This window comes from Melanostigma gelatinosum (assembly GCF_949748355.1).
Source record: "Melanostigma gelatinosum genome assembly, chromosome: 9".
Taxonomy (NCBI): Eukaryota; Metazoa; Chordata; class Actinopteri; order Perciformes; family Zoarcidae; genus Melanostigma; species Melanostigma gelatinosum.
In genome coordinates this window covers 18,799,976-18,827,388 of record NC_136642.1, presented here as the reverse complement: position 1 = coordinate 18,827,388, position 27,413 = coordinate 18,799,976, and the positions used below count along the sequence as shown (strand labels likewise).

The following is a 27,413-nucleotide window of genomic DNA, read 5'->3' as shown; positions in this document are numbered from 1 at the left end:
CTGGACCATATGATGCTTCAGTGCATCTCATGAGGTTCAAGGAACTTGTAAAACTATTCAAACAAACCCACTTTGTAACGGCTGCACAAAGCTTGTTTACGGCCAATGTAGGCAAAGTCAGTCAAAACCAAAGGTAGATCCAATATGTTGTGAGCTTTATTTCATATTTGGGAAACACCTCTACGCCTTCAACACAATAAGAATGATGTAATAGCGTGAAACTGCAATTATCACACAGAAAGTAGAGGTTCATCTGGGCATGTTTTCTCAAACACTTCCTGACTGACTGTTTTTCTTATATATTATCAGATTTATTTCATTCTCATTTCTTTGTTGATCGGGAACAGCTAAGAGTTTGCATTGGGTATATAAGAAATTTGTGATGTATGTCGTCATTGGCTAACACACAGATACAAATTGGAGGTGATGAAGAGAGAGTCACTGCGTGCTGGACAGAAACGCCTTTGTCCCTCGCTGTGGTCAAGTATTTCCTCTTAGGAAATGTTAGCTTTGTTCTGGTCTGTCTGCCTTTAATTTAAATGCACATACGTGTAGAGACACACACACACACACACACACACACACATGCAAATCCACCAGTTAAGCACACAAGCACGTTAATAAATCATACATAATCTCTAGTAAAAGGAGCATGCTAGCATTTTATCTAAAAATCACACATGGCAGCCTCTATCTGGATGTGACAGCGTGTCAGCGTCCTGCAGGAACATCATATCTTCAATGTTGCTATTTTCACTGTTTGTGATGTCACTGAAAGCTGCCAGTATTTTCTTTTAAAACTGAAAAAAACGGCAACATCAAATGACAGGTGCAGAATTTTAACAAAAATGTAGAAAGATAGGGTTTGTGCAAACGTACCCAAAATCATCAAGACAGCGGACCTTATTAGAGACGGACAGTGAGATTTTTGCAGCCATATGTTCAGTAACACGAATGCCTTTAAATCTGTTGTACCATTTGTAGAAGCCTGATAAAAGTGTTTGCAGCCATTCATCTTCCACCTGAGTGTGACTTACTTGGATGTATGTCAGATACTGGTCAACATTGGAGCATTTTGGGATGCTGTAGCCTTTGTAGAAGATGAAGGCAGCTCCAAACATGTCCTCACTGAACCACACCTTGGCAAAGGTGTTGAGGAGGCGCTTGTCATAGTCATCAGTCACACGGCCACCGTATTGAATCTCTCCGATCATGTATCGCACTGTGGTCCATGACACACCCTGAGGAGGTATGAAATCGTGATAAGATGACGGCAAATACAATTTGTGAAATGGTTACAGCTGTTTAAAAGGTAACGCGAGTTGATGAATGTGTGTAATTTGATTTGTGCAGTGTTCGGTAAGGAGACTGTTATGCACATCTTTAACAGTGTGATTATTATTTCTATTTGGCATGTTCATGAAAGTTGGATGTGACACTTTTCTGCAAATTCCTAAAAGAAATTTCTTTCATATCAGATGACAACGTTGATCAACTCATCAGAGAAGAGTTCACTTTTTTTTTTGTACGAAAGTAAGTGTGAAGATAAGGGGACGGTTATTTTGTTAACTTTAGAAACAGGACCTGAGTGACATTTTCAGTTTTGAAAGAAATGCAATCACGTTACAGGCTTCTCATATACATAATGTGTTCTTATGTTAGACATGGTGAGTGCTCTGCAGGATACTGTAGGACATATTATGATTTATTCATCAAAACTACACATATACAAGCGGTGCGATAAAGAGACAACAACCACAACCTGCTGCACACCTTTTCACCAGAAGGCTATCACACACACACACAAAGCATTTCAAACCATCATCACTCTGAAAGTCTGCACTCCAAACTACGTCTACTGAAGCTTACTACTGTTGGTGATTGTTAAAGATGTATTTGTTCACCTCGAGGTGTATACTGTAGTTTGCTCAGCACTACCTTTTTAATGTCCATGTCATCGAGGTGGTTCTGAACAAACTGGACAGTGGCGTTGAAGTCGGCCTGGTTGAACTCGTAGGGGATGTTCCATCCCAGAGGCCCATACTTTCTCCTCTCCTGTACTGTGCTGTGGAGGAATGCCACTCCATAAAGCATTGGCTTCCACTGCACCATGTTACTGACATCCAAAAGGTCCTGGTTTATACCTAGTGAGGGATACGTGGATAAACACATTAGCAGCCCTCGTCACCAAGAGAGTGCAAGCTACAGAAAATCATTGTTCGATTAGCTTTTGAGGTCATCATTTGGATCTTCCAGCTACAGAATGTTTGTCACTTCTACTCCAGTATAGCAGACTTGGAAGTCATATATTGTAGCAGAACAAAAATACACAGAATAGCCCTTTTCTAACCTGACAGGAAAAGAAGGTGGGGAAAGAGAGGCTATAAATTAGACACACCTGTGAGCTGCGGGAAGAGGAACAAAGAGAGGAGTGAACATGGCTAATGGAGCTACTGAAATTATTATTCAGTTTCTGGAACTGTTACGCTCAAACTAAGAAGAAATCGGAGCAGCAAGTATCCATGAAGCGGCTGGATACCCGGAGCTTTCTTGGACGACATGGCCTTACTGGAGGTGTGCTGGAGCAGGTGGTTGAAAATCTTGTTCAGCTACAGCTTGGGCCTCCTTAACTTCGTTGAGTCATCAAGGTAAGTCCCTTTTAATGCAACTCTCCAGGCTTCTCCTTCTTTTCTCCCGAAAAGACCCACACACCCTGAAATAAACTGCATGGGACTGAATGAACTGCCTTCCTTCATACTACAAACGGTGAACTGCAATATATTCCTTTAGCTTTGGAACAGACCTACAACATTTAAGATTTTGCGATTTCTGTTACTATGACACAAATAGGGAACTGTATGCACACTTCTAACTTTGCATAATGCAAGCTGGCGAATCTCTTTTGGGAGATCTCTGACAGACAACGGCTTTCCTTAGCTCTAATGAAGAATGGGAAATCTTGCCAGGCTCCGAAGGATAACAGTTTGGTGAAGTGAATTAAAACTGCAGCTGAAATTCCCGACTTTAATCTAGAAAATAATGAATAGAAAATATCAGCGGCAATTATCATCTAAATCCACAAATTAGATTTAAAAAATGCTCAAATGTTTGTTTTTTCCCAAATCATGGTTCAGCCTTACGTCTTTTGGGAATTGTAACATTTAATGATAGAAACAAATTAGCAAAATAAGCGCTGCTTTGAAGAAACATATTCTAAATGCGCTGTCGACAGCAAGTGTTCTCTCTCTTTATCTGATGAAGAAATGCTATTTCCATTTGCAGTTAGGATTAAAGAGCTGAAGACAAGCGTGTAAAATACACTGAATCAAGCACCAGTTGCTTATCATCGTTCTCCTGCTGACTTTCCTCTAGAATACATTCACATCCCTTTAGTTATTGATTATGTGACCTATTGAAGGTCAGTATGTGTTTATGTGTGCGCATCCGCAAATTAGTTGCTACATGTACACATCAGAAATAACAAGACACCCTATTCTGAATGCTTATCATTGTGCTACTCCTCATACACACAGACACGCATGTCTGATCCCCCGGTAATCATAAACTAAAACTCAATCTATTGACATTTTACTTTATTTCCCCCATAGTGATGCCTAGAAACATTTTCAGACTGGACCATTGCATTGATTCAGGGCAGGGTGTGTGCATCTGCATTCGTACTACAGCCTCACCAACCTCACCTTGCTCAGTAAAATGATAGATGAAGAATTTTGGACCTTTTTGATTGTTTGTGTTTTACTTTAAGCTGAACCAAACTGGCCCTACCTCCATAGGTCCTCTTAAGCCCGGCCTTGAGGCCCTGTGGTGGTTCATTGGTAAACTTAAATGACATCTGCAGAAGGGTGATGGGGAAGTGTCTGTGGACCTCTGTGGTCATCCAAAGGCGGAAGCAGTCATGGACGGAGTCTGTCTCTATCACCGTGTCCATCAGCTCGTCCATGAAGTCTAGACCCAGGTGACAATTCTGGAGTAGGGCCCAGCCACCCTAGGGTCAAATCATAAGAGTAATGGTTATAATCCATATCAAGGACCGCAAAGGCATAATGTAGTCAAGATCTTAAAAAAAATAAGTTGTTTGTAAGCAACAAACTCTGAAAGTGTTGGTCTGTCTGTAAGGGATCCGAGAGCTTCAAGACAATACAGAAACATGTTGTTTTTTTTCAGAGACGTCTAGTTCAATATATTGCAATAAACTGTTGTTCTGCTGCTACATTGAACGATTCAAAAATAGCTGTGACCACTGAACTCACATTAGCCATAGTCTGCTGCAGAAGCTTGCGAGCATGGACCTCTTGTCCTTGTCCCATGGAGACATATCGGGTCTCAATCTTCAGCCTCTTCCCCAGTGCAATGATGGAGTCGGTCGGATCTGAGCCCATTGACAGGAAGCAGATGAGAGGAGTTCGCGGGTCCGATTCCTCCCACGTCTTCTCCAAGTCAAGAATCAGCCCTTCAGTGTACTTCTCCCCCATTGCGTCCATGATGTATTTACGGGCCTAGAGCGGAAAGTAATGAGACAAAGTAAACATGTTGATTCACTACTTCATAATGCAGGCCAAGTAAAAACGAAATATTGGAATACATTCACTTTCTGGAAGGCTTGGAACTGATGGAATAGTTCAAAGGAGTTTTTTCTGGTTTACTGATTTTCAGTAAACAGTAAACGACTGCAACAAAATAAATTCCACTCCAGGCTCCTCTGCAGCGGAGCAAAAAACAACTTATCAGTAAGAATTGAACGTCCATTAGCCATTGCAGATATTTAGGCGCAGTTATCTTCAGAGAAAGCTGTTTCACTAAATATATTCCACTTTTCCTTTCAAGCAAAGACGAGGAATATCTTAATCACCAGTAATACCTCCCTTGGCCCAGACTTTTATTCTTTGCTGAACCAACTCTCATTAATACAAGAAAAACAGCATTTCTTTCCCAGCCCTGACCCATCAATTGATTTAAGATTACGTTGCTTTAGGCTACTCTGCTGTATTTGTTTCATGGTTATTTATTAATTTGAACTTAAGTTACAGTATGACCGCATCGTACTGTTGCAAATCCATTTTGATGCAAATTAGCAACTATGGGAATTGGATTTACACCACCATACCCGTTCATTATGAAAGTGGAAACCACTGCAATGAAGCTGATTGTGTGAAATTTGGTTTTAAGCCGCCACCAGATCCTTTTACTCTGGACATCGTAACACACACAAAGAAGTGTCTGTTCCAACCTGTGCGATGGTCCTGTCGGGACACCAGCAGCGTATGAGGAGCAGGCGTCGAAAACAGTCGAGAGCCTGGGCGTAGGAGTTCGGTACCGCCTCTTCTTCTGGGGCCTCCTTATCAAACCATGACTTCCACTGTTTCTCGTTACGACGTATCTGAAAGAAATGTGTACACCGCTCTGACACAGGGATGGACAGACGGGTCCTTTCCGCTGGTCAGTCGTAGTGCCCTACGTTTCTGTTAGAAATTGAAGTGCATTAACTGTGTGCACTCTCCTAGATGCACACCACAAATTGTCCTAATGTGCTTAAGGACCACTATGAGCATGTGGCTTTCTGTATCTGCACAGCATGTTTGAGTGCTGATTGCTGATATTTTTTGTCCCTTCTTCTCTAAAACATACACCACAAGAAAACACGGGCTGCAAAATAAACTTTCATAGCCTAAACCAACCGGTATTTATCATGATTAATCATAATATATACTCTACATACTTAACTGCATAGACAATGTCTTCTATAGAAATGCATTGACATACAGCATATGTATGTAAATTGCATAATCATTTCACAACAAACACAGACATCTTGTAACGCGTCATGTAACACAGATTAGGAACATGAGGTCCTGAATTGACGCTTGTCACAGCGAGCTGAGCATAAATCGCCTGGGAAGCAGTTAGTATTGAACCCTTGTCAAAAAGTGATATTAATGCTTGATAGCACAAAATATGCAAATATACTGTGACATCAAATGCCCTGCTAATCACCGTGTTAACATGCACGGAGGAAACCAGGTTACTGGGAGAAATGAGGTTGGAGCAGGAAATCACACATTGCGTTTACAGTACATGCACCAGACTAACTTTGTATGACCAATATTTGCATGGAGCCGGTCAGTAGTCAGATTTATCCTTGTGTATGGGTTTGAAATTTACAAATCTAATGTTTAACTGTGGAACCAATTTATTGGACATGTTCATTTTGGCTTTCGCTTGTCTAGTCGGTAGTTATTTTAGATTTAAGGACACACTTTTACGAGTGTTTCCTTTCAGCTCTCTGCTGATGTCACAGCTATATCTTCCTTTTCTGAAGTCTCTGTCATGACTATGAACATGTTTAAAAATCATGTTACAAAAAAGGCTGATAGTTTCTTATTTCCTATTCCTCTGTGGGCCAGTTTGAAATGGAGACTTCTTTAATACGTATTTATTTCGGAAAGTGAAGCAACCACCTGCTTTACATTCTGAGACAACTTCACAACTGAGAGCTGCTTGTCTTTGTCTATCAGCCACTAAACGGCTTCACTTTATCTCAGGGCTTCACTGCTTTTCTGAAGAGCAAATCAACAACTGTTAGTTGTTGATAGAGGAGAGTTCATGTCCCACACAGATATCTGAGCCAGTCTAGGGATTTGAGTAAAAATCTTGAACAATAAATCTAAAATAGCTGCCTAAATATGTTTGTGTGAAATAAGTTGTATCTGCGCCATGTGTGTAGTACAGTTTTGTTTGTGTGTGACGACAGTCAGATGGGGGCTCAGATGGTTTTGTCTCTCTATTCTGGGAGGTCTGACATCACAATCCTTTCCACAGCTTGTTCTTTTGGTTGAACTGATTTCATTAAACAAAGAATTGTTAATCCAGCTCTCCCTGTGCATCAACCACACAAAAAAGCAGTTTGCATAAGTGTATTTGTGTACGTGAAGGAATACAACAAGGGTGTGTGTGTCTGTGCACGTGCGTGCTGAGCCAAAAGTAATTGACTGGAGGTTTTTCCAAACTGAGCTCATTTCACAGAGCACTGAGCTTTTCCCTCCATGGGAGCCACCAGGCTGTCAGTCACCCATAAGGGTGTGTGAGTGACAGTCCATCGTGGTAAGTGTTTGTGTGTGAGTGTGTGATGACGCGAGACATGATGAGACTGATATTGACATGCTTACTAGAGCAAAGGAGAGCTGTTAAAAAATATTTAATAAGCACCAAGAGACCACTGCTGTATCTGTGGGTAACCGATGACAGATGAGCACTGTTGTGCGTGAAAACTCTCTCAGATAAAGAAAGGTATCATACACCTGTTACGGCACACCGGGATTAATGAAGTGTGTGTGTTGTACCTGATCCAGGATATCAGAGAACTGCCACAGTTTGCTGAGCTCTACAAGGTTGAGCCAGGTCATGTCAAGGATCCATTTAGCTGGTTTCTGAGGGCAGGCCTTTAGGTCCAAAGACGCACCTCCTGGATACCACACACACACACACACACACACACGAATGTGCACATGCACACAAATAGGAATACACAAAGAAAAAAAAGGATATATTAATATGCAAAATTACAGACTGATTATTGCTTCCTGAAAACACAACTTTGAAAAATCGACACAAAAACCATACTGAGTCAATGTTCAGCAGGTCGGCGCTGACAGATGGCGAAGCTGCACGCAGGTAACCGACTGTCTGTTCTGGCCTTGCCAGTTGCTATGGCTGCTTTTATCCCTGTAGTGAGGAGCACTTCATATTTCTGATTCAGTGAACTGCTCCAATACCAATATGTTTGAATTGTAAACCTTGAGATGACCATTGGAAAAAATATATCTCTAAGTATCTAATAAATAAATAAAACATAAAATAGATATCGGTCTGACATTATCAAAGGGCCCGGAGGCTGTTTTAAGGTGAGTCATAGCTGTACAACAACACTTGTAGCTTTTCTCTGTATGGTGAGATTTGAATGCAGTCTCAGTGGGGACAGGTATCTGCTATATGTACGTACGGTCTTTCTTTGGCTCTTAACCGAGTATATTCTAGGTACTGACGCAACAAATCAGTCTCAGAAGATTAAACATAACAGACTCGTGAATGAAACGGTGAAACAACCAAACATTTTCCTCTGACTTTACAGCAGCTCAACGTGTCTGTAAATACTTTCGTCTGAAATAAACGGAACCAGATTTTGTTTGTAGCAGACAGTAATGCATATTACACATTGCTGAGCTTGCTGAGCTCGCGCGGGTGTTTCCCCATCGGACATAATATGAGCATCGATGAGTCATTCTGACACATTGCTGATGTTCTATTATCCCTTTAACATACTTGTATGTTTTTTTTTCCAGGTTTTACCTTCTGAAAATATAGTTTATGAATGCAATGAAGCTCTGAAGTCAGCTCTCATGTTTCCAAGGTTGGAGCTTCCTGCACATGCAAGCCTCCAAATACCACACTTTAAGAATTCATTTTTTCAGCTGCCCAAGTAAATAAGAAAACAGAACTTTTAGAAATATTATCTGCCAATTGTTCCTGTTTTCCTCTTACCTTTAATGAGTGTGAGAAACTCCTCGTGTTTGACCCTGCTGCTCTGCATGTCGATCTTCAGCGTCAACAGCAAAGTGAAGAGGAACTTGTGCTCTTCGTACAGGCCCCGTGCTGCATACTTGTACACCTCGAAGGTCATAAACTCTATGATGTTAGCGATGCGTTTGCTTGTGATAGGGCTTTTGCAGGACCTGTTTTGGAAAATAGCATAGGAGACAACACATGTTCAGTCTGTTAGCCGCTTAAAGCTCCTGCTATAATGGCACAAGGTTTAAATCTAATATTAACTCCAACAAATCAAATGCAGACAAGAGATCACAGCATGGTCAGACTGGTTAAGCTAATGGTTGATGCTAATGTCTGTGGTGCTTGGTAACAGTGAATTATGTGAAAGCTTATTCAAGCTATTAAGGATATTGGGAATATTGACATAATTAGTTGTTTGGTCAGATGAAAAACTACTCGAGCTAGCAAATCAATGGGGAGCTGGTTAAAATGGACTGTTGCTCGCTGTAGTAATGTTGGCCTCAGGTACACTAAACAGCAAACGTATTTTCAAGAAACAAAACATCACAGTTATAGTGTCAGTCTTGAGTAGTATCAACAATGTTTCTGCAGCTTCCACCTTCAACGTGTAGTGTCACTTAAAGCGCTTTGAGTGGTCGGAAGACTACAAAAGCATTTTACAAGTCCATTTAACATACCATGTGAAAATATTTCACTTTAGTTTTTCAGCTGCATTTATAGTGGAGGCTTCAAGACAACAATACTTCTGTCCATCCCGCTACATACATATTTCAAATATGTACTGTAGATAATTACAAAGTAAGTTAAAAGCAAGTAAGAAGCAATAGTGATATATGAGATGTATTGACAGGAAAACTTCAAGAGATCATTGGAAAACCGACATTCAAGGATAACCTGATTTATATGCAGGAGATGAGTACAGTAAATAGAACAAAAAATTGAAGCAATTCAATCCAATTGCCCTGCAACAATAACTACCTTTCTGCATCTAATATGAATCAATATTTGTTGACGCTGTTTGAAAGAGATTTGATGATAAAACGCTTCGGTCATGCTTCAGGCAGTCTTTGTAGCATCGACATATTGATTTGGACTCTATTGTTTGGTGTTGTTTGGATTTCAAAGATACGAATGAAGTCATTGATCTTGTCCTTGCGTATCTCCCAGATTTCAAGCCACAAAGCGCTACTTATCCTACAGAGATAGCGTAAAAGAGTCTCCTTCTCCACAGCCATGAACAACAAAATAAACCCTGTAAAAAGGTGTTCTCCTTTAAATTAAGGAAGCAAAGCTCCTATTTGTTACAAAGCCGTATTGAAGAGGATCATTTCATAATTATTGGATAGAAGTTAGAGCAAATAGCCTGCGTTTATATAGCTTTTCTAGTCTTAGCGACCACTCAAAACGCTTTACAAACACAAGCCAGCGTTCACACATTCGCACACTGGTACCACTCAAGGTTCCACCTGTGCATAAAGAGCAATAAACATTCAACGCACACATCGATGGCTTGGCATCAGGATACATTTTGGGTTTAGTATGTTGCCCAAAAACACTTGGGAAATGTAGACTATAACTGCCAGGGAATGAACCATCGACCCTCTAATTAGTTGACAACCACTCCACATCCGTCAATTTAATATTGTTTTGCCCTTTTTGGGTCTTTTCAGTATTTTGTGAAAGGCTGATATAGCATCACAGAAGTCTGAATTCCTAAAAAGAGCTCCCAGTGCTTCACCAGCACCAACGCAAGATACCAATAACCCAAACAAGTCGCCCACTGAGACATTATTAATCAAAATGAGTGGAGGGAAATTTGCAGATGAGATTTGTAAGGCCTACACGGAGTTGCACAGGATCACTTGCTTTTTATGGGAGAAACAAAACTATTCATTACAGAGAGCAGCAAATGAATATTCTCACCTAGCCAGAGACCGGTCAAAAAGTCCCAAAAACTGCCTCAGAGACGTCTGATACATGACGTTCACCATACTCATCTCAGTGATCAGGAAGTACAGGATACTGCCCCTGGTGGCCACTGAAAACACAAAAGTTGAAATAGCAATGGCAGAAGAAGTGCGGTTGTTGAAGCACAGATTTGTAACTGACTTCTTGAAAGATGTGTCTGTTGACTTTACAGCCTCTAGTTTTATGTGACTGAACCTGAACTTTGCTGGAACACTAACCAACCAGAGTAAATTACGCCCCCAAAAAAAGTGTAACTTCTGTCTTTGAGCCAGTCGTCATGACCTACCAGGTCGGTACTCCTCTCTGGCAGCGTTGATCTGGATCTCGGTCTCAGCAGCAATCTGTAGTTTCTGAGCGACCTCTTCAGCTGTGCGCTTGGTGTTGCCAAGAACAATAATCAGACTCTCATCATCAACCAGTGAACCCTACACAGAGACATATTTGCAAGAGTAAGTCAGAAGAGAAATGAAAATGGACCAACTCCAGACACGCATAACTGCATCTCAACAACCTGCTTCATAAAATAACATCATGAAAAATAAAAACACACCAGTTATCAGATAAACTGGTTTGAATAAGTTGCTCTCGACACTGCTACAATATCCACACTAATGATTCTCACATGTCAAAAGAACATCACGGTTTTAGTATTTTCTTGCCTGTGTGCTGGTCAGTCGGTAGAGGAGGTTGTCCTCTAGTTCCTTCATCTTTCTCTTGTTAGATGTCACATCTTCCAAGAGGTCTGTCCTCTCCTTTTCCAGTTCCTGGTGTAATAGAAACACAGATGACACAGATATGGTCAAGAATGTGACTTAAAAAATAAAATGATTTAAAAGCTCATCTAATCTTTTACATTGTGTGTAAATTGTTGGCTTTGATGGCTTTAAAGCCCATGGACGTACTTCTTGAGTGGACCCTCTGAATCAGTGCTATCTTTACTTTAAATGAGGTGTTTTGAACACACGGCAGCTGTGAGGGAAAAGCCAGTAACTGAACAATGATGTTGGGCTTGTAAATGCTGCATGAACTGTGAAGGCACAGGTTTTATAGCTGAGATAGCAGCTTCAGCTCACATGATGATTCAATTCATATTCAGTACACAGATAACACGCCACTTTTCCCATCTAGCATAAATCTTTCATCTCATGATCAGCCATTATTAGTGGGAAATTGGCCTTCCCACAGTCGCACCAGTCTTTTTCTTTTCTTCTCTGCATATATAAAGCTCTATATTGCCACGGCTGAATGAATTAAGTCACTGACACTTTGGACATGTGCGTCCTTGTGTGTGTATTTGGTATTGGTGCATATGTTCTATATTTGAAGGGTGAAAATAACCTCCAAGTTATATTGTCACAGTTTGTGCACAGATTGTGCTTGTTTGTGGGACAAAAAATGATGCACACTGTAGGTGTTACTGTAAATGGTCTCTAAGGACTTTTCAAGCAACTAATTATACTATATATATATATATATATATATATATATATATATATATATATATATAAATATATATATATATATATATATATACACACACACACACACACACAGAGCAGCTATAAAGGCTACCTGTTTTTCTAGGAGGATGACTCTGCCCAGCAGCTGGTCCTCCAGTCCTCTCATGGTGACAGTGAAGTCAATGATGGAGGTGCGGGCACTGATCTCTGGGGTATAAGCCGGGTTAGGCAGCTTGGTGGTCACATACAGCCTGAAGCCCTTCATCACATCCACCTCTTTGTCACCAACTTTTACCTGCAAAAAGAAAATAGAGAGAAGGAAAGACACAAAGTTAAAGTGCACAAAGTCAGCAGCACAAAATATCTATCCACATGTATGAATATCATACGCACATGTGTAGTGGGAAAAAATGTGCTGATTATTCAGCCAAATCCACTCTAAGCCACCTCAAAAAGACAATAACGTAAGATATAATCGCACATTTGCCATAACAGTCACTTATGTGATTTTGAATGTCTTTAAAAATCGATGAATAGGTCATACTGACAAACACGGTAATGGTATCCTGGTGTCGGCAAACAAACACTTTGCAGATACAGCTGCATTTTCAATGTACGTATGTTTGTGTACGGCTCTGTTTGCTCTGATCAGCATTAAATGACTCGTGTCAGTATAACTTCTAGTTATCCATCTGGTGGCTTGTCCTTCGAGCTGTCGGTCGCAGACACCTTCACTTCCTGCTCACACCAGGATATTAATAGACGCCGCTAATCGGGCCTCTCAATAGGTAGCCGGGAGACTTCAGGTTGAATGTGTCATCTGCATGTAACACACGCTCACTTGCAATCATCATACGGTGTGAGTGTATGCGCATGTTTTCCTGTAGTTACATGGCACGTTTAATATGTGTGTGTGAGTGCATGCCTGTGTGCTAGTTTGATGCATGTGTGCGATAAAGGGAGGCAGCTGCAGTGTCAGCTGTTGAATAACCAGCATCAGCTGGAGCCAGGAGTTGAGAGGCGATAATGAGAGCGAGAGAGAGCAATGCCTCGAAGCAGACTGCCACTGTTTCTCGCAACCTCATACATTCTGTGTGATTTAGTTTGTCTGTGTGTGTGTGTGTGTGTGTGTGTGTGAGAGAGAAGGATCGCAATGACACATTTAAAATTGCATTCTTGTTGTGATAAGTATCCAGTTAAGTCCATGCCTATTTGGATGAGAAAAGTTCACATGCAGAATGCTTTGTTTATATCTTTACAAGGAACACAGAAAAGACACATTGATGTGTGCAATAAAAATACTTTTTATGAAAGTTCAAACCAATTAATTGGCTGAAAGACCAATTTAGAGTGCTTCATGTATAATACTAAATATATACTTTTATACCCATCCAACGCTTTCTTCTGGGCTGTCTTTTTGGCGAATAAAATTCAGACAAAATAAGAACCATTCCAAACCATGCTCTGCAATCTTTCTTAATTAAAAATAACTCCAACAATACAATTAGGAAATTAGGATGTCAGGACAAAGAATGCTCTATTTCTCACGGTCCATCCTCAAATGAAAAGAGTAAAAGATATTGAGAAAGGTGGAGGCACAACATTGCATTTCACTTCCAATCAACAGGAAATGTACTATTCTGTAATTGTGTTTGAAGGGCCACACTTTATGAACTTATTCATGAGCCTTGCTGTTGTAGACGTCAGTTTGAGTGTGAGCTCCTCAACCTGTGTCAGTACAGTTGTAACAGTTGGCGGGAGCAGCCCAAGTCCCATCATGCATTTCACCAGCACACAAAACAAACCTCCCTATTTCACACTATTCTAACCAAGGTAAAAGGACAGATCTGGTACCAGGAGAGATATTTCTACCACATTACCTTGTAAGTGGAGCCCGTTTTGATAAAGTTTTTTTCAAGAATGTTGTCGAGTGCAGGATCCAACTCTTCCTCTACATCCTCGATCAAAAGGGGGCGTCCAAGAGACAAACTGTCCTCCAGATGGTTCTTGAAGTACTTATGGTTCAGTGAGGTGATCTGTGATCAGAAAATGACACCACGATAAATATATTGAGAAAACAAACATTGATGCTACTGTATCAGTCAGCTACAACAGCGTCCCAAATCCATGTTGGACATTGTTTTGTCTTTCAAGGACAATGGGGCAAATGTAAATGTTCTGTGCAACCAAAAAAAAAACCTTTTGATTGTTTTAAACAATTACCTTACTAAGAGTCCTTAGCAGCAATAATATTGTTTCCAACAGACTAATGAGCAAATGTATAAGTCAGTGAGAAGCATCTGATTTAATCAAGTGAAGGAGACTTCTCCCTCATTCCTCCGAAGATACAAAGGCCAGCCTCTGTCTGGTGAATGGGACTCCTCAAACTAATAATATCCCTTTTTAAGATGAGCAATTTTTTGAAAACCTTGTAAACATAAATATTATTTTGATGAGGTCACTTATTGAAAGGGTTTAAACCCTCTCTGCTTGTGAAAATGTGTCTTCAGGACACTCATAATAGGACTGCAGAATGCATTCACTCGCTCCAGAGATTGGCCCTAACGGGGCCAGTGACCTTGGCTGGTCTCGTTGCATCTGCAGAATTCTGCAGCACTTTTTCAAGGCTCTGTACAAGAGAAAAAGCATGTTGGACAATGAAAAGGATTTGAGGGCAAAGAGAACATTGCAGAAATTGGATAAAAAGGCGACTAAAAATATAAGCCTTGCATTATAAAAACTGGCGCAGGAGATGAGGAAGGGAAAAACTATTTACTCTTTAATGCTTATGGTATTCAGAAAAAGAGGGACAAAAAGTAATTTAAGTTATTGTGTTATTTATGAATCAGTTTTGTTTTTAGTACATTTTTGGCAATTCTGCATTGTTAGATTAGATAATTATATACATATATATATATATATATATATATATATATATATATATATATATATATATATATATATATATATATATATATATATATATATAGGGAAACAATAACTTGATACACTTCAGGTCATCAGGGAGTATAATGTGTGTAATCTTAATAAATGGTACACCCTCATTGTGGAATAAAAAATCTAGCTGTCAACACAAGTCACATTCTAAAGCATCAGTTTAAAAAAATCCCAAAACCTGCAGCTCATTCCTGGCCTCTTTGTTCTTGAGCCAGATTTTCCCCTGCGTCTGGGGGTCAATGAGGAGGGGAAAGCGGGCGGCTTTGGTGATAATGATGCCATTCTGAATGGACAGGTCATCATTGGGGAGCCCCTGTAAGATGGGAAACAAATGACTGGTTCAGGCTCAATCCTGATGTTTATTAATGCCAGCTAATTTATGTTGTTATCCCAGGAATTCAACTTTTGTTTTGCTTTCCAGTATCCGACTTCGTAGCACCAAACGTGTAAATGATCCATACATTTTTTCTACAAAGAATGAGGTCAATTATTAACAATGAAATAACTATTACAGTCAGGAAATTTCAGTATGAAGCCCTCGTCGAAAAAAATGCAAAACTATATTTTACAGACAAAAGGTCACTTTTCATTTAATTTTGTAGGATCAATATAAATAGAACTGCTTGTCCAGCTGGGTTCTGCATCTTATCTACCGATCCTAAACGAGATACAATATAGAATTATCACACACTGCATCAATAGTCACTAAAACAGTTCATTCTGTTGGTAGTAGTTTCTAAAGTAGATCACTGACCTGTAGGTTCCACTCGCTAACAGTGGGTGCATCAATGAGCAGCTCGGTCAGATTGAGGTTGTTGCCAAATGGGATTCCACGCTGCTTTAACTCCCGCTGCCAGTTACTCAGTAGAAGATTGCGAAACTCCTGATTGAAGGGGCCGGAGTAAGAGAGGAACGCTGTGGCCAATAGAATGTCCCCTAAAAGATAAAGGTGTTAAAAACTGTAATACTGGTTATATGCATGTGTTATTAAAAAATAAAAATAAAAAAGTCTGGAAGATTAATACCAGCACATTTAGCCTCTTAAAAAAAAAAGCACACGTTTAAAAATGAGTGGGGAAACTTTGCGATGTTAGCAGTGCATTGGGAATTAAATGTCTGTTTTGTTGGTAATTATAATGACTATGCATTAATGGCATTATGCATTTAGGCTAGTCATCCATGAGCGTTTATTAGTTTAATCATCCAACAGAAAGTATATAAATTCATGTCTAATTCATTTAATTGCAGAGACGTCTCTTTGATGCCATAGTTTTCTGAATGCCAGTTAGTTTTTAAAACTTGTTTTGAAACCCACCAACAAGGCGTTTGGTTTGGGCAGCGAACTCCTTGCTCTGCTCAGTCCATCTCTCCTTCTCACCAGCGAGGCCGCTGATGAGACTGGACGCAGTCTGCATCTTATGTCGACAGCGCTCAGCATCTTCCAGCAGGGTCTGATGGGAAGGGAGGGCAGACAAACAAGTCAGGGGGTTTGTGTGTCTGTTAGGCTGCCTCGTATGTCCTTCCAACTGTCTCTTCATCATCCATCAAACTCTCATTCAACCACTTATTCTCTGTACGCCTGTGCATATTTATACCACTGTCAAGTATGGTTATGTGGACAAAGAGCATGTTCATATTAGTGTTAACGTAATCATGTCTTTTGTGATTGGAGATGTTCTCTCATCCCAATGCATAGGACTCATCATAGGATCGCTGTTATAAAGCTCATGACAAATATAGTAATGTTTCTCGTTATCACTATGTGGGTTTCCTCCAGGTGCAACAGTCCAAAGACATGCAGGTCAAGTGGGTTTAACCTCTGAATTGCAGTAGGTGTAGTATGTCTTAGACAAGTGATATGCGCCCAACTTTCACCAAATGCATGCTGGGTTAGGCTTGCATAGGCTCAGGACCTCTGCAACCCCCGATGGATGGATGGGTGGGTGGATGGATGGACGGGTGGATGGATGGATGGACGGACGGACATGTGTTGTCAGCATTTCCTATCCGACTATCCTAATTTGGACAGTCCCTTTTAGAGACATAGTAAGAGAGAGACGGCACCTTTCAGCCATTTATCTTTTATTCAGCTGCTCACAGGCAATTAAGAGGTTGTTTGCGAAAAAAAAATAATGTTCGTTTCCTCTCCTCTAGGCTTCTGCAGCGAGCCCTTCAATCTCGCTTTTGGCCCCTGGAGATGAAAAGCTCTGTGTCTTAATCACAAAATTATAAAAAGAGTCAACTTGGGCTGTCCAGATTTCCGAATCAGCGAGTGTTGATGCACAAACTGTTCCATTTACATGCGGTTGTTCATCACAGAACAGAGTGCAGATGATGAAAACCACACACAGCGGACGGAATCATAAACCTGCACACACAATCAAGTGTACCACTGGAGTGATGTACATTAATCTAAAAAGTGACACTTCCATAACTCGGGTTGAGTCATTTTCTGTTTTTGTTGCAGGTGTTCCCTGGCTGTGTTTTGATAGACAGTCCACTGCTGTGATTCCAGTTTACTGGAAGGGGCAGCTCATTTGAAAAATAGCTGGAACACACTGTATTATAATTATGAAGTTCAAACATCGATAGGACGTTAAAGCTCCGTGAAACTTTTCTTCCCTACTTTCAAGAAACACACCCTATAGTAGCTAACAGTAGGAGTATCAGTAGTAGTTAAGCAAGGCCTCACTTATTTCAATTTATATGTTATATGTATTTTTTCATTCATTGACAAAATGTTTTAGCTTGTTTTTATGCATAAAATACACTGTACATGAAATATGTACAGTTGCTGTAAAAGGACAGGAGTGAGCTGAACAAAGCATGAAATCTCATTGTTCCAGGAAATTATTAATGAAACAATAAGGCACAAAGACAGCTGTGCCAGCTATGTGAATTCAAACAATGATACGCAACAGCAAGTTCAGAAAGCCAGGCTACAAACTGGTGATCACATTTTCTAAGTAGTGCAATGTCATGTGTTATTAAAACTCTTCTAAGCAGGATTGATATTTTAATTCCCCGTTATATGACGGGCTTCAGCGGAAGAGACTAACACTAGATGTCCAATTGTATGTTATCTGATGTTCTGGTTAATTGGTCTTAAAGGAGAACAAGTCATGAATATGTCAGCAATTTGTAGCTCATGCTCACATTATTCAAATAAAAAAGAATGGCAAAAAGTTCCAGGTATCGAAGAGTCGGCACACCTTAAAGCATTCATCTCATTTCTGCTTTATATCACAAGATTGTTGTTTCAGAGGTCTTTTCAGCGCACACTGCTCCGATTTTTCTTTTGCAAACCGAGTAATGTTTTTTTTTCTTAGGACGTAAGTAAAGCTATTGACCTGTTTCTCCATCATGGCCTTCTCATACTCCGCCTGTGCCACATCCAGCTCTGCCTGCTTGGCATCAAGCTCAGCCTGAGCCTTCTCAAGGTCCACATTCGCTATAGTCAGAAGATTCTGCTGCACCACCAAGTTAGCCTAACAAACAAAGATGGAGAGAAAGAGGAATCTGTGATTTTTTTTTGCACATTAAACGCCTTCAGGGGTCACGGTCAGAGAGGGCTTAAAAAAAAGAGAGAGAGAGAGAGCGGGGGGGGCAGACCTTAGGCAAAAGAGAAGGCAAACCAGAGAGCTAAGGAGGTAGGAGTGTGTGTGTTTTGTTGGAAAAAAGAAAGCAGACAGTTCCTCCTATTTTGAGAGCAAAGGAACAGTGTTTGCATGAAACAAACTAAAAGGGATTAAAAAAAATGGGTTGGACATTTTGTGGCTCAAGTATTTCAGTGAGATTTTACAAGTGTACTGTATCGCTGTCTGTCTGTCTGTCTGTCTGTCTGTCTGTCTGTCTGTCTGTCTGTCTGTCTGTCTGTCTGTCTGTCTGTCTGTCTGTCTGTCTGTCTGTCCAACTGTATCTCTGTCTGCCAGTCTAGCTGGTCAGCTTAAAGGAAAGCCACCCCTGAGCTGGAAGCCAGAAAATCTATTTGCCAGACAGTGTTCGATGTTAAAGCAAAAGATCAGGATCAAAGAGGAGAGGCAGGGAGTTCTCATGGAGGTTGTAGAGAATAAGAGAAAAAAGACAGTGAGGGAGGGGATAAGGGAAAGACGGAGGTGAGATAGGGATTTGAAAAAGAAACCTGAGGTGAGCAGAGACATAAAGGTGCAGACAAGATGGAGAGAAGGGAATGTAGGTCAAAATAAGTAGGAATATGAGACCTGGTAACAAGGGGGGAAGAAAATCGGGTACAAAAGAACAACAGTAACAGAGGGGAAAGCAGAGGTGTTCATCAGTTTAGTTTTAGTAAACACAATCTAAAAGTATAACCGCATTCTGTGAGCTTTTAAATGCTTGTTATGCATCGGACATCCACAGACTGCACTGACAGGAAGACAAACGAGCTAAAGCAGGGGTGTCAAACATACGGCCCCCGGGCCGGACCCGGCCCACCACGTCATTTTATGTGGCCCACGAATCCGCCAGCAAAAAAAAAATAATAATAATTTTTTTTTTTTTTTTTTTTACAAAAATTTAAAGTTAGATGTGAAAATAAAAATATCCCCATGGTCGAAATTATGAGATAGAAAGTCGAAGTGATGAGATGGCATGTTGTCTGTGTGCCGACATTAAAACTATCACAACAGGTGGACAGGAGATGCAACAGCCCATAAAGAGGATTTCCAACAAGTTTCTCAACATGCGTACTTCTCTGTACTGAAACGTCATCAGTCTCAGCCAAAGTACTGTTCCAATTCAAAGTTCACATCGAGCCAAGCACGGCCCTAATGCCCGGATGTGGCTCGCTCTGCCCATTTTACCCGGGATGCATCAGAGGTGACTTGTCTGTACTTGGGACAGCCAAATATCCCAGAATGCATTTTGCACCAGCAACAGGAAACAATGGCGGAGGAGAAATCACACAACTGGAAGTACGTGTTGTGGAAGTCACAGATATCCCGGGAAACTAAACTAACTATGTTAGGAGTACCGTAGTTACATTTACACCGTCTTACATTTACAACCGGCCCTTTGAGGGCGACCGTGATGCTGATGTGGCCCCAGAGTGAAAATGAGTTTGACACCCCTGAGCTAAAGGATTTGGGCCGTTTGCATTTGCATCACAGGGTTCAGAGAGCAGGCATGTGTATGTGCGCGGGGTGCCCTGGCTTATTAATCAAGGATTTTGTGTACAGAGTATTCTGCCTTGCTCCCTTCTGCTGTGTGTGAAATGAATAGATCCTTTGAAAATAAATAAATAGTTAATTAACTTGTGCAGCTTGAATATAAAAAAAGTCAGTCACTTAGATGTAAACACAGCCCTTACTGCAGATGAAATCAGAATATCACTTTTCATTGAGTTGTAAAAAAGCAGATGAGTTTTCAAAGTCCATTCATTTAAATAAAATCACTACTTTGCTGATACGAGAACCAGATTTACAAATAATACGTTCAGTTGAAAGTATTAATTCAAAATAAATACCATTGATCTTAAAATCACTCATCTGATGTTTTCACTCACACACATCAACCAGACTCGTGCTGTATATCTCCCTATAGGGGTGATCTACATTGGTGGATAATTAATATGTGCTTTTGGATTTAATCTTTATATCACTCAGGACTCTGGAACAATGACTCAAGACCAAGCTGTCTACCTGGGGAGATCCACTTCTGGGTTTGTACTAACATGATTACGTTCAAATAGGCCCTGGGAACGTGACTTAAAATGCACCCAATTTGTTATCATTTTTATTTTTGAAAGCTCATGATCAATAGATAGAAGCCCGAATCCCTCTCTGTCAGTCTGACATGTGTGGGGTACTTCTATTCGACACCATCAGCAAATTGTTGCTGCTGCCAAAATGTGGGAATATGAACCAATCCTTTTCATATTAGAGACAGTCTATGCTGTCTTTTGTAGCCTGGAGCTAAAAAAACAACCATTCTCCTTCACTGTAAGAGTTCCTTATTCATCAGGGTGTAAGACCGTGGACATTTCGCACGGAGTTTCTGCACAAGTGTGAGCGCACTGCTGTTATGTTTGTTGGGGTGATAATGACAGGTGATTAGAAATTTAAGAGGCTGACGTGTGTATGTTTTCAATTGAACTCGCCTTGATGTATTATCTTTAGTGTCGCATACAGTACTGTCTACAAACGGTACTGTTTCACCTTTCTGCTGCACCAAGGAACCACTGTGAAGGATATATTGGGCTATACTGTCGTTACCTTCAAGGGTAAGACCTCCTTGTTGATGGAGAAGAAGGAGGCCATAGCTTTTGTCCAGGATGCAAGGCCGGCCACATTGCCACACACCCTCTTGGCTGTTTCAATGTTGTAGTCGGGCATGTCAAAATAGGGGAGCAGCAGCTCCACCATTTCCTCATTAATGGAGTCCTTGGGGAATTGCTGCAAGGCAGGGGGAAAGAGAGGTGGTGGTGGGGGGGGGGGGACTTATTTATTGTCGGTACGCACTGAATACAAACATTAACCACACAAGCAACTCATACAAAAGTACTGTAATAAGAGCCTTTGATACTTAAAAACAGAGAAACTATATCCTATACACTATAGGGGGAAAAGGAGAAACATTATAAATGGAGCTGTGATGATTTGGTAAAGACAGGAAGCAAAGGAGGTGGTGAAAGTTTAAGAGGAAATGAAAGGAGAAAAGCAAAGATGGATGGGAGACGGAGACAAAAAAGGAAAAAGACAAGGCAGAGAAGCTCAAATGCAGAATGAGGGCAAATCGAAGAAGCTCACAACACAGAAGAGAAAAAAGGATTGTGCAGTAAGGAAGCAAAAAGATAACATGTGCATAGGGTAAGATAAAAGACATGGTGTAGTTGAGTGACGAGAAAGATGAGATGGAAAAAAACAGAAAAGACAGTGAGAGAGATGAGTACACATCAAAATGTAACAATGAGAGAGGAGTAAAAGTGGAACAAGTACATCTAAGAATGTTGTACACTCGGATGTTATTGAAGCTTCGACAACAGATTTTTGCTGCATTTGTTTTGATAAACTTCCACCAACATTAAATCAGAATCAGAAACCGTTTGTTGCCAATGTATGTTGCACATATCAATCAACAACAATCAACACAGTGCAAGCAATAGAAACATGTTAAACTTTGTATTTGTATATTTTCTGACTTAAAACTTAAAATCCATTTTTGTGGAAGAGCAGGAAAACCCCTTTCTATGTTCCTTTGAGCTGGGTCTAGTCCTTCAGTAATGCATGTACAATGTGCCTTTATTCACGTTGAACATGAATAATTCTGTAGGCTACGCAGAATATCTCACCGCATTACGTGAGCAGGCCTTCTGCAGCATCTGCACCTTACTTCAATCTGTATGACTCTGATATGAGCGGTTGTACCTGCAGGCTGCCCAGGAAGTTTCCAGCTGTCATGAGTTTTAGAGACTCCTGCCAGGACGGCGTGTTGCAGTTCTTCTCTGGGTCGATCTTCACTGTGTTGACCCGCCTCTGGAAGAGCAGCAGCACGCAGTCCATGATCCGCATGATGAGGTGGGGGGGGCGACCAAGTGTTCGTACAGTGGCAATGTCTGATGGCTTGATTGTCTGAGTGGGCACAGAAAAAAGACACATGGGGGATTTTAGTGGGGAACATATTGGATGTACACAGGATACTCTATAAGGTGAGAGAGTTGCCGGAGATGAGAGCAAAGGATGAAGTACTTTATCTTTCTTTGACAGGACGTATAGGGAATTGCACATAATGCTGCAGTTTGAGGGAGTGTACAGAGAAAATACAACTTGACAATGAGAGCCATATTGAAAACTGTAAGTAGAAACTCCAACAGTTCTGCAGAGAATTACTTAAAGGGACCGATTTTAAATGAGAGAGGCAGCAGGAGAGTAAAGAAAATGCTGCAGTGAGAGTTGTGTGGCTGCTTCATCAGACCCCCTGCCCGCTCGTCTCATCTCCTTCTTGCACTTTCCTCGTTTCTGCTCTCACGTCCCTGCTCCATTTCCACTCTATCAGCCCAAGCGTGGTGTGAATCTCCAATTGTGTGAGACACAATTTTTCATAAACAATATTTTTTTTTACTTGGCATTCTCTATTAAAGTACAGTAATTGTTGGAATGCTGTTAAGCATTCCAACTATTTTCCAACCCCATTTCAAAATAAAAGCCTCAAAGAGTGAATTCTAATTGAAATGCTTGTGATGAAGCCAGGCATTTAATAACCTCTGTTTATGTGTGTCAGACATTATGATTATGTCTCCTCTCCCCCTCTCCCCCCCACCCAGCACCACCCTTTCAAAATAAAAGCCCCATGGATTAACTGGATTTAAACAAGCTCAAAATTAGCCTTTTTTGTTTAAAAAAAGAATGCTCTTACTAATACTGCGACAACTACTACTGCTGCTGCTAATATAGTATTACTACTACTGCTACTACTACTTCTACTATAACTTTTGCTGTTGCTACTATTACTCCTACTGCTATTACTGCTGCCATCAATATTATTACTACCACTACTGCTATTACTACCACTACTACTATTACTTATACGACAACTGCTACTATTACTACTGCTATTCATGCTACTAAAAGTAGTAATACTACTACAGCTAGTCGTACGACTGCTACTAGTACTACTACTGCTACTTCTTCTACTGCCATTACTATTCCTATGACTACTACTACGACTACTACTACTGTGATATTAAATACTACGACCCAATACTATAGCTATTACTATGACTACTGATACTACGTCTTCTACTACTTCTTCTAATTACTAATACTTCAACTACTAATAATACTTCTACTACAACTACAACTTCTACTACTACTACAAATATCACTACTAGTACTTATTATAATGCTACTAATACTTCTACTAATAATACTTCTACTACAACTTACACAACTACAAATATCACCACTGATGAATTTTTTTAAGCCACAGAAACTGTTAAAATATCAAAATGTTCAGTTCTTTCAGGAGAGGTGTGATATGACTTTTCATATTTGTAATCTTTAAACTCTTTGAATTATTAAGCTTTTTGCAATTCGTTTTTGAATTGGATATCTATTTTCAGCAATGTTTTTGCGATTAATTTCAGTATTCAGCATTCCAACGCATTTTCAGCAGGAAATGCTTTTTCTAGTTACAAAATAATGTAACCCTTTGGATCAATCACTTGTTTTTCTCCTTGCAACCTAGTCACAGTATTTTAACATGAAATGTTTTTAGTATTTAATACTGTGTCAGGCAACAGCACTGATCTCTCCAAGCTCATAACTAATGTCATAGCATGACTATTCTAATGGCATATTTTATCTGGTTCTTTAGAAAAGTCAAAGCTGGGCCTACAGTGTGTTAATATGATAACTGTTTCATACAATCAATAAATGGATAATCTTTTAATATTTTTTATGTCTTAAATCAAAAAAATACAATGAAAGCAAACCAAATGAAACCATGTTATTCCTGAGTCTATCGAGACAGGCTGAGCTGCAGTGGTCTCCCCGTGCCTGCAGAAGGATCACGCGGATCACTGTTCAAGAAAAAGAAGAAGAACTTCCACAACGTGCTCTCTTTCAATTGAGTCCACTCGTTGTTTCCCCCGCTGCTGAGGATCAGCTGCCGTTAACCCGCCGACAAGTGCAACAAGGGCCCTGTTACTGTCTGAGCTTGAAGCAACTCTGCCAGACACACCAACGGACTAACACAGGCTCTTGTCTGGGCAGGGATAGGTTAATGATAGTGTTTTTACTGTCAGCTTTACTGTTTGTTGTGAATGTAAATGGCTGCAGAGTCCTGTTTAATGCTGTGTTGAGACTACTTTAATTATTGTGCTTGCTGCTTGTGTCTGTGTTCAACATGTTACATTTATTGTGCCGTCCCACGCCGATGGCCCCTGCTTGGGTTAGCTTCTACTACCACATGTAAAGCCAGTGAGCAGCATTTTATCAGTTAAAGGACCAGTGCCACGACCAAGGAACCAGAGTTTATCTGCTGGGTCTGTGTCTGAGCAATAAATGAACAGCTGTTGTGTCTTTATGCAGCAGTTAGGATTCTCTTTGCTTTCCTTTCTACTTTACTAACCCACACACACACACACACACCCGTACACGCTCCCATATCCACACACACCTCATTAGCACAGATAGCGTGGTAGCAGAACTCGGCTTTGCTCCACGTCCTTGTGTTATCGCAGACGTTGAAACCACATCCTCCATTGTTATCATTCATATCATCATCAGGAAGTCTCGCGTGACGAAGCCACTCACATGGTCACGTCCACCATCGTCAGCCCAAATAAACCCACATACACACACGCCACATGCTTGCTAGATTGCCTTTATGCTTGTTAATGTAGTTGGAGTGCTTGTTTATTGATTGAAGTATTGCTGAAGTTAAATAACTTCACTGTACTCTTTTTTTTTGTTGTGCATATCAGTTGTGATAACAGCTGGCTGTGACGGTTGATGCTTGGATTCAATCCTTCACTGTTCGCCTCATGAATGTAAAGTAATCTTTAAATGTTGACGTTCTGAGTGAACACCCCTTTTTGAGACCGTAACGGTTTGGTTATTGGTCCCTGATCCCAGGGCAGTCCTTGTTATTAATTATGAAATGAATAACGCTTATTAAAACTGCCCTGTTATTAAATGCCTCAACTCTCAACCTCAGCCAGTAGCAGTGAAGAAGCCTCTCGAATGAGGCAAAGACAGAATGCTGAAGGATTGCCTGCTTGGAAAAAGGTTTCCATCTGCACCAACAAGATTATTTTGCTTTCTCATAGGAGATCTGTATGCTCCCATCTACCCAGGAGGACAGCTTTAATTACAATGCAGCTCCAGCCCCCAGAGCATCGTGCTAACTTTAGAAACACCTGCTGTCACAGTGTGCTTCAAGCGATACCCCGAAGCAACACAACGTGAGAGAAAGCAGAATATTGTTAAGGGAGACATTAAGTCAAACAGAGGGGCACAATAAACGGCTCCACCACACGGTTTACTGACAGTTTCTAAAAATCTTTTAGGGCAAACTTATGCTTGGAAAAGCAGTATACAGGGGCAGCAGAGGATGTCATGAACAGCATGTATGATACAGTAAGCTGGAATGAAATTGGGTAAGGAACATGAAACCAATGAAACCAAACAAATTATTCATATTGTTCATAGGTACATATCAATACTCTGGACATTTTATTTTTTGAACTAAAATACATATTTTTTTAAATGTGTTAATTATCTTGATGATGAGGCTCATAGGAAATAATACAGAGCATGTGCTAATAGAAAATTGTATCACTTTTGATTTATGAAATTTCCCTGTGGAGACATGATGCTTCTGTCCTGGCCCCACAGTAGTGGAATGCTCTTAGATGCTTGTTTATAAAAGGAGATGCACTTATGACTTCTGATGACGAGTAGTTCTCTTGAATACCTATGTTGAATACACTTATTGTAAGTCGCTTTGGATAAAAGCATCTGCAAAATGATTGTAATGTAATGCTTCGATCCAGTTAGTTCCTCCCCAAACAGGAAAAGATGCACAAAAAGTCATACTCCCACCAGCATGCATGCAATCAAGACAAGAAATCAAATAAAGCTAGAAGGCAGTGACTTAACGTGTGTTTTAAGTTGATCATTACAAATATTAATATACTTGGATAATCAATTATTAAGATGTAGAGAGCATCACAAATTTGGTGCAGCTACTAAAACACCTCTGGGTGTAAAGTTGTACAGTATTGGGATAGGAGCTCATGCAGTCAGAGTATGCAGTGGTATTTTAAATGAATCTCTAAAAGCAACTGAGGTAACAGTGTTTTAATAGTTAACAGTAACATTCTTGTTAATAGCAGCATTCTGGAGCAGCTGGAGGCAAGACAAAGATGCATCCGTGCATTTACAGAGTCGAGATGAGAAGATACAACAGGTTTCTCCTTGCTCTTAAGTCCCCGTACCTTTAGTGCAGCCTCTGCTTCCTGAAGCGCTGGACGGGCAGCTTCAAGTTTCTCCTCAGCGATGGCCTTGTCAGCTGAGATGCTGTCTACAATGGCCTGGGCCTTGTCCTTCACTTTGTGTACCTCCACCTTCACTCGCTCTGCTGCCTGGGCTTTTACTGTCACCTCCTTCAATACCTGGGTGTATGTACAAGAAACAAACAAAGCTATGAGTCAATACAATCTCAACCTTTATCAGTCCTTCAATATCAACTAAACAAAAATCTGTGAAACTTTATTTGTAAAAAATGTAGCCATCTACTTATTCCTTTATTTTTCTGAAGCACATAAATACGAAGAAACCCCTCTCCTGGCTGAAACCTACCATATCAGCCTTGTCATTGGCAACCTGTAGCTCCTTTTCTTTCACCTCCAGCTCTTTGCTTAGTGCTGCTACAGACTCTGATGCCTCCTTCAGCTTCTTGAGACCAGTGTTCATCCTCAAAGGG

General features: G+C 40.5%; 1 protein-coding gene across 4 annotated transcripts in view; it reads right to left on the bottom strand.

The window, feature by feature from the left end:
* Positions 1-27,413, bottom strand: part of dnah5 (dynein, axonemal, heavy chain 5) — a gene marked incomplete at both ends in the record, with an annotated part of 86,039 nt that overhangs the window by 7,925 nt on the left and 50,701 nt on the right. For all 4 annotated transcript variants that reach the window (XM_079275523.1, XM_079275521.1, XM_079275522.1 and 1 more), the window contains 20 exons: positions 1,038-1,241; positions 1,939-2,144; positions 3,787-4,006; positions 4,272-4,517; positions 5,249-5,398; positions 7,359-7,480; positions 8,557-8,747; positions 10,507-10,621; positions 10,838-10,976; positions 11,211-11,315; positions 12,124-12,306; positions 13,892-14,047; positions 15,148-15,282; positions 15,724-15,905; positions 16,285-16,420; positions 18,320-18,457; positions 21,200-21,379; positions 22,352-22,555; positions 26,926-27,102; positions 27,290-27,404. In XM_079275523.1, coding sequence (XP_079131649.1) covers positions 1,038-1,241; positions 1,939-2,144; positions 3,787-4,006; positions 4,272-4,517; positions 5,249-5,398; positions 7,359-7,480; positions 8,557-8,747; positions 10,507-10,621; positions 10,838-10,976; positions 11,211-11,315; positions 12,124-12,306; positions 13,892-14,047; positions 15,148-15,282; positions 15,724-15,905; positions 16,285-16,420; positions 18,320-18,457; positions 21,200-21,379; positions 22,352-22,555; positions 26,926-27,102; positions 27,290-27,404 — 3,304 coding nt within the window. The remainder of the gene's footprint in view (positions 1-1,037; positions 1,242-1,938; positions 2,145-3,786; positions 4,007-4,271; positions 4,518-5,248; positions 5,399-7,358; positions 7,481-8,556; positions 8,748-10,506; positions 10,622-10,837; positions 10,977-11,210; positions 11,316-12,123; positions 12,307-13,891; positions 14,048-15,147; positions 15,283-15,723; positions 15,906-16,284; positions 16,421-18,319; positions 18,458-21,199; positions 21,380-22,351; positions 22,556-26,925; positions 27,103-27,289; positions 27,405-27,413) is intronic.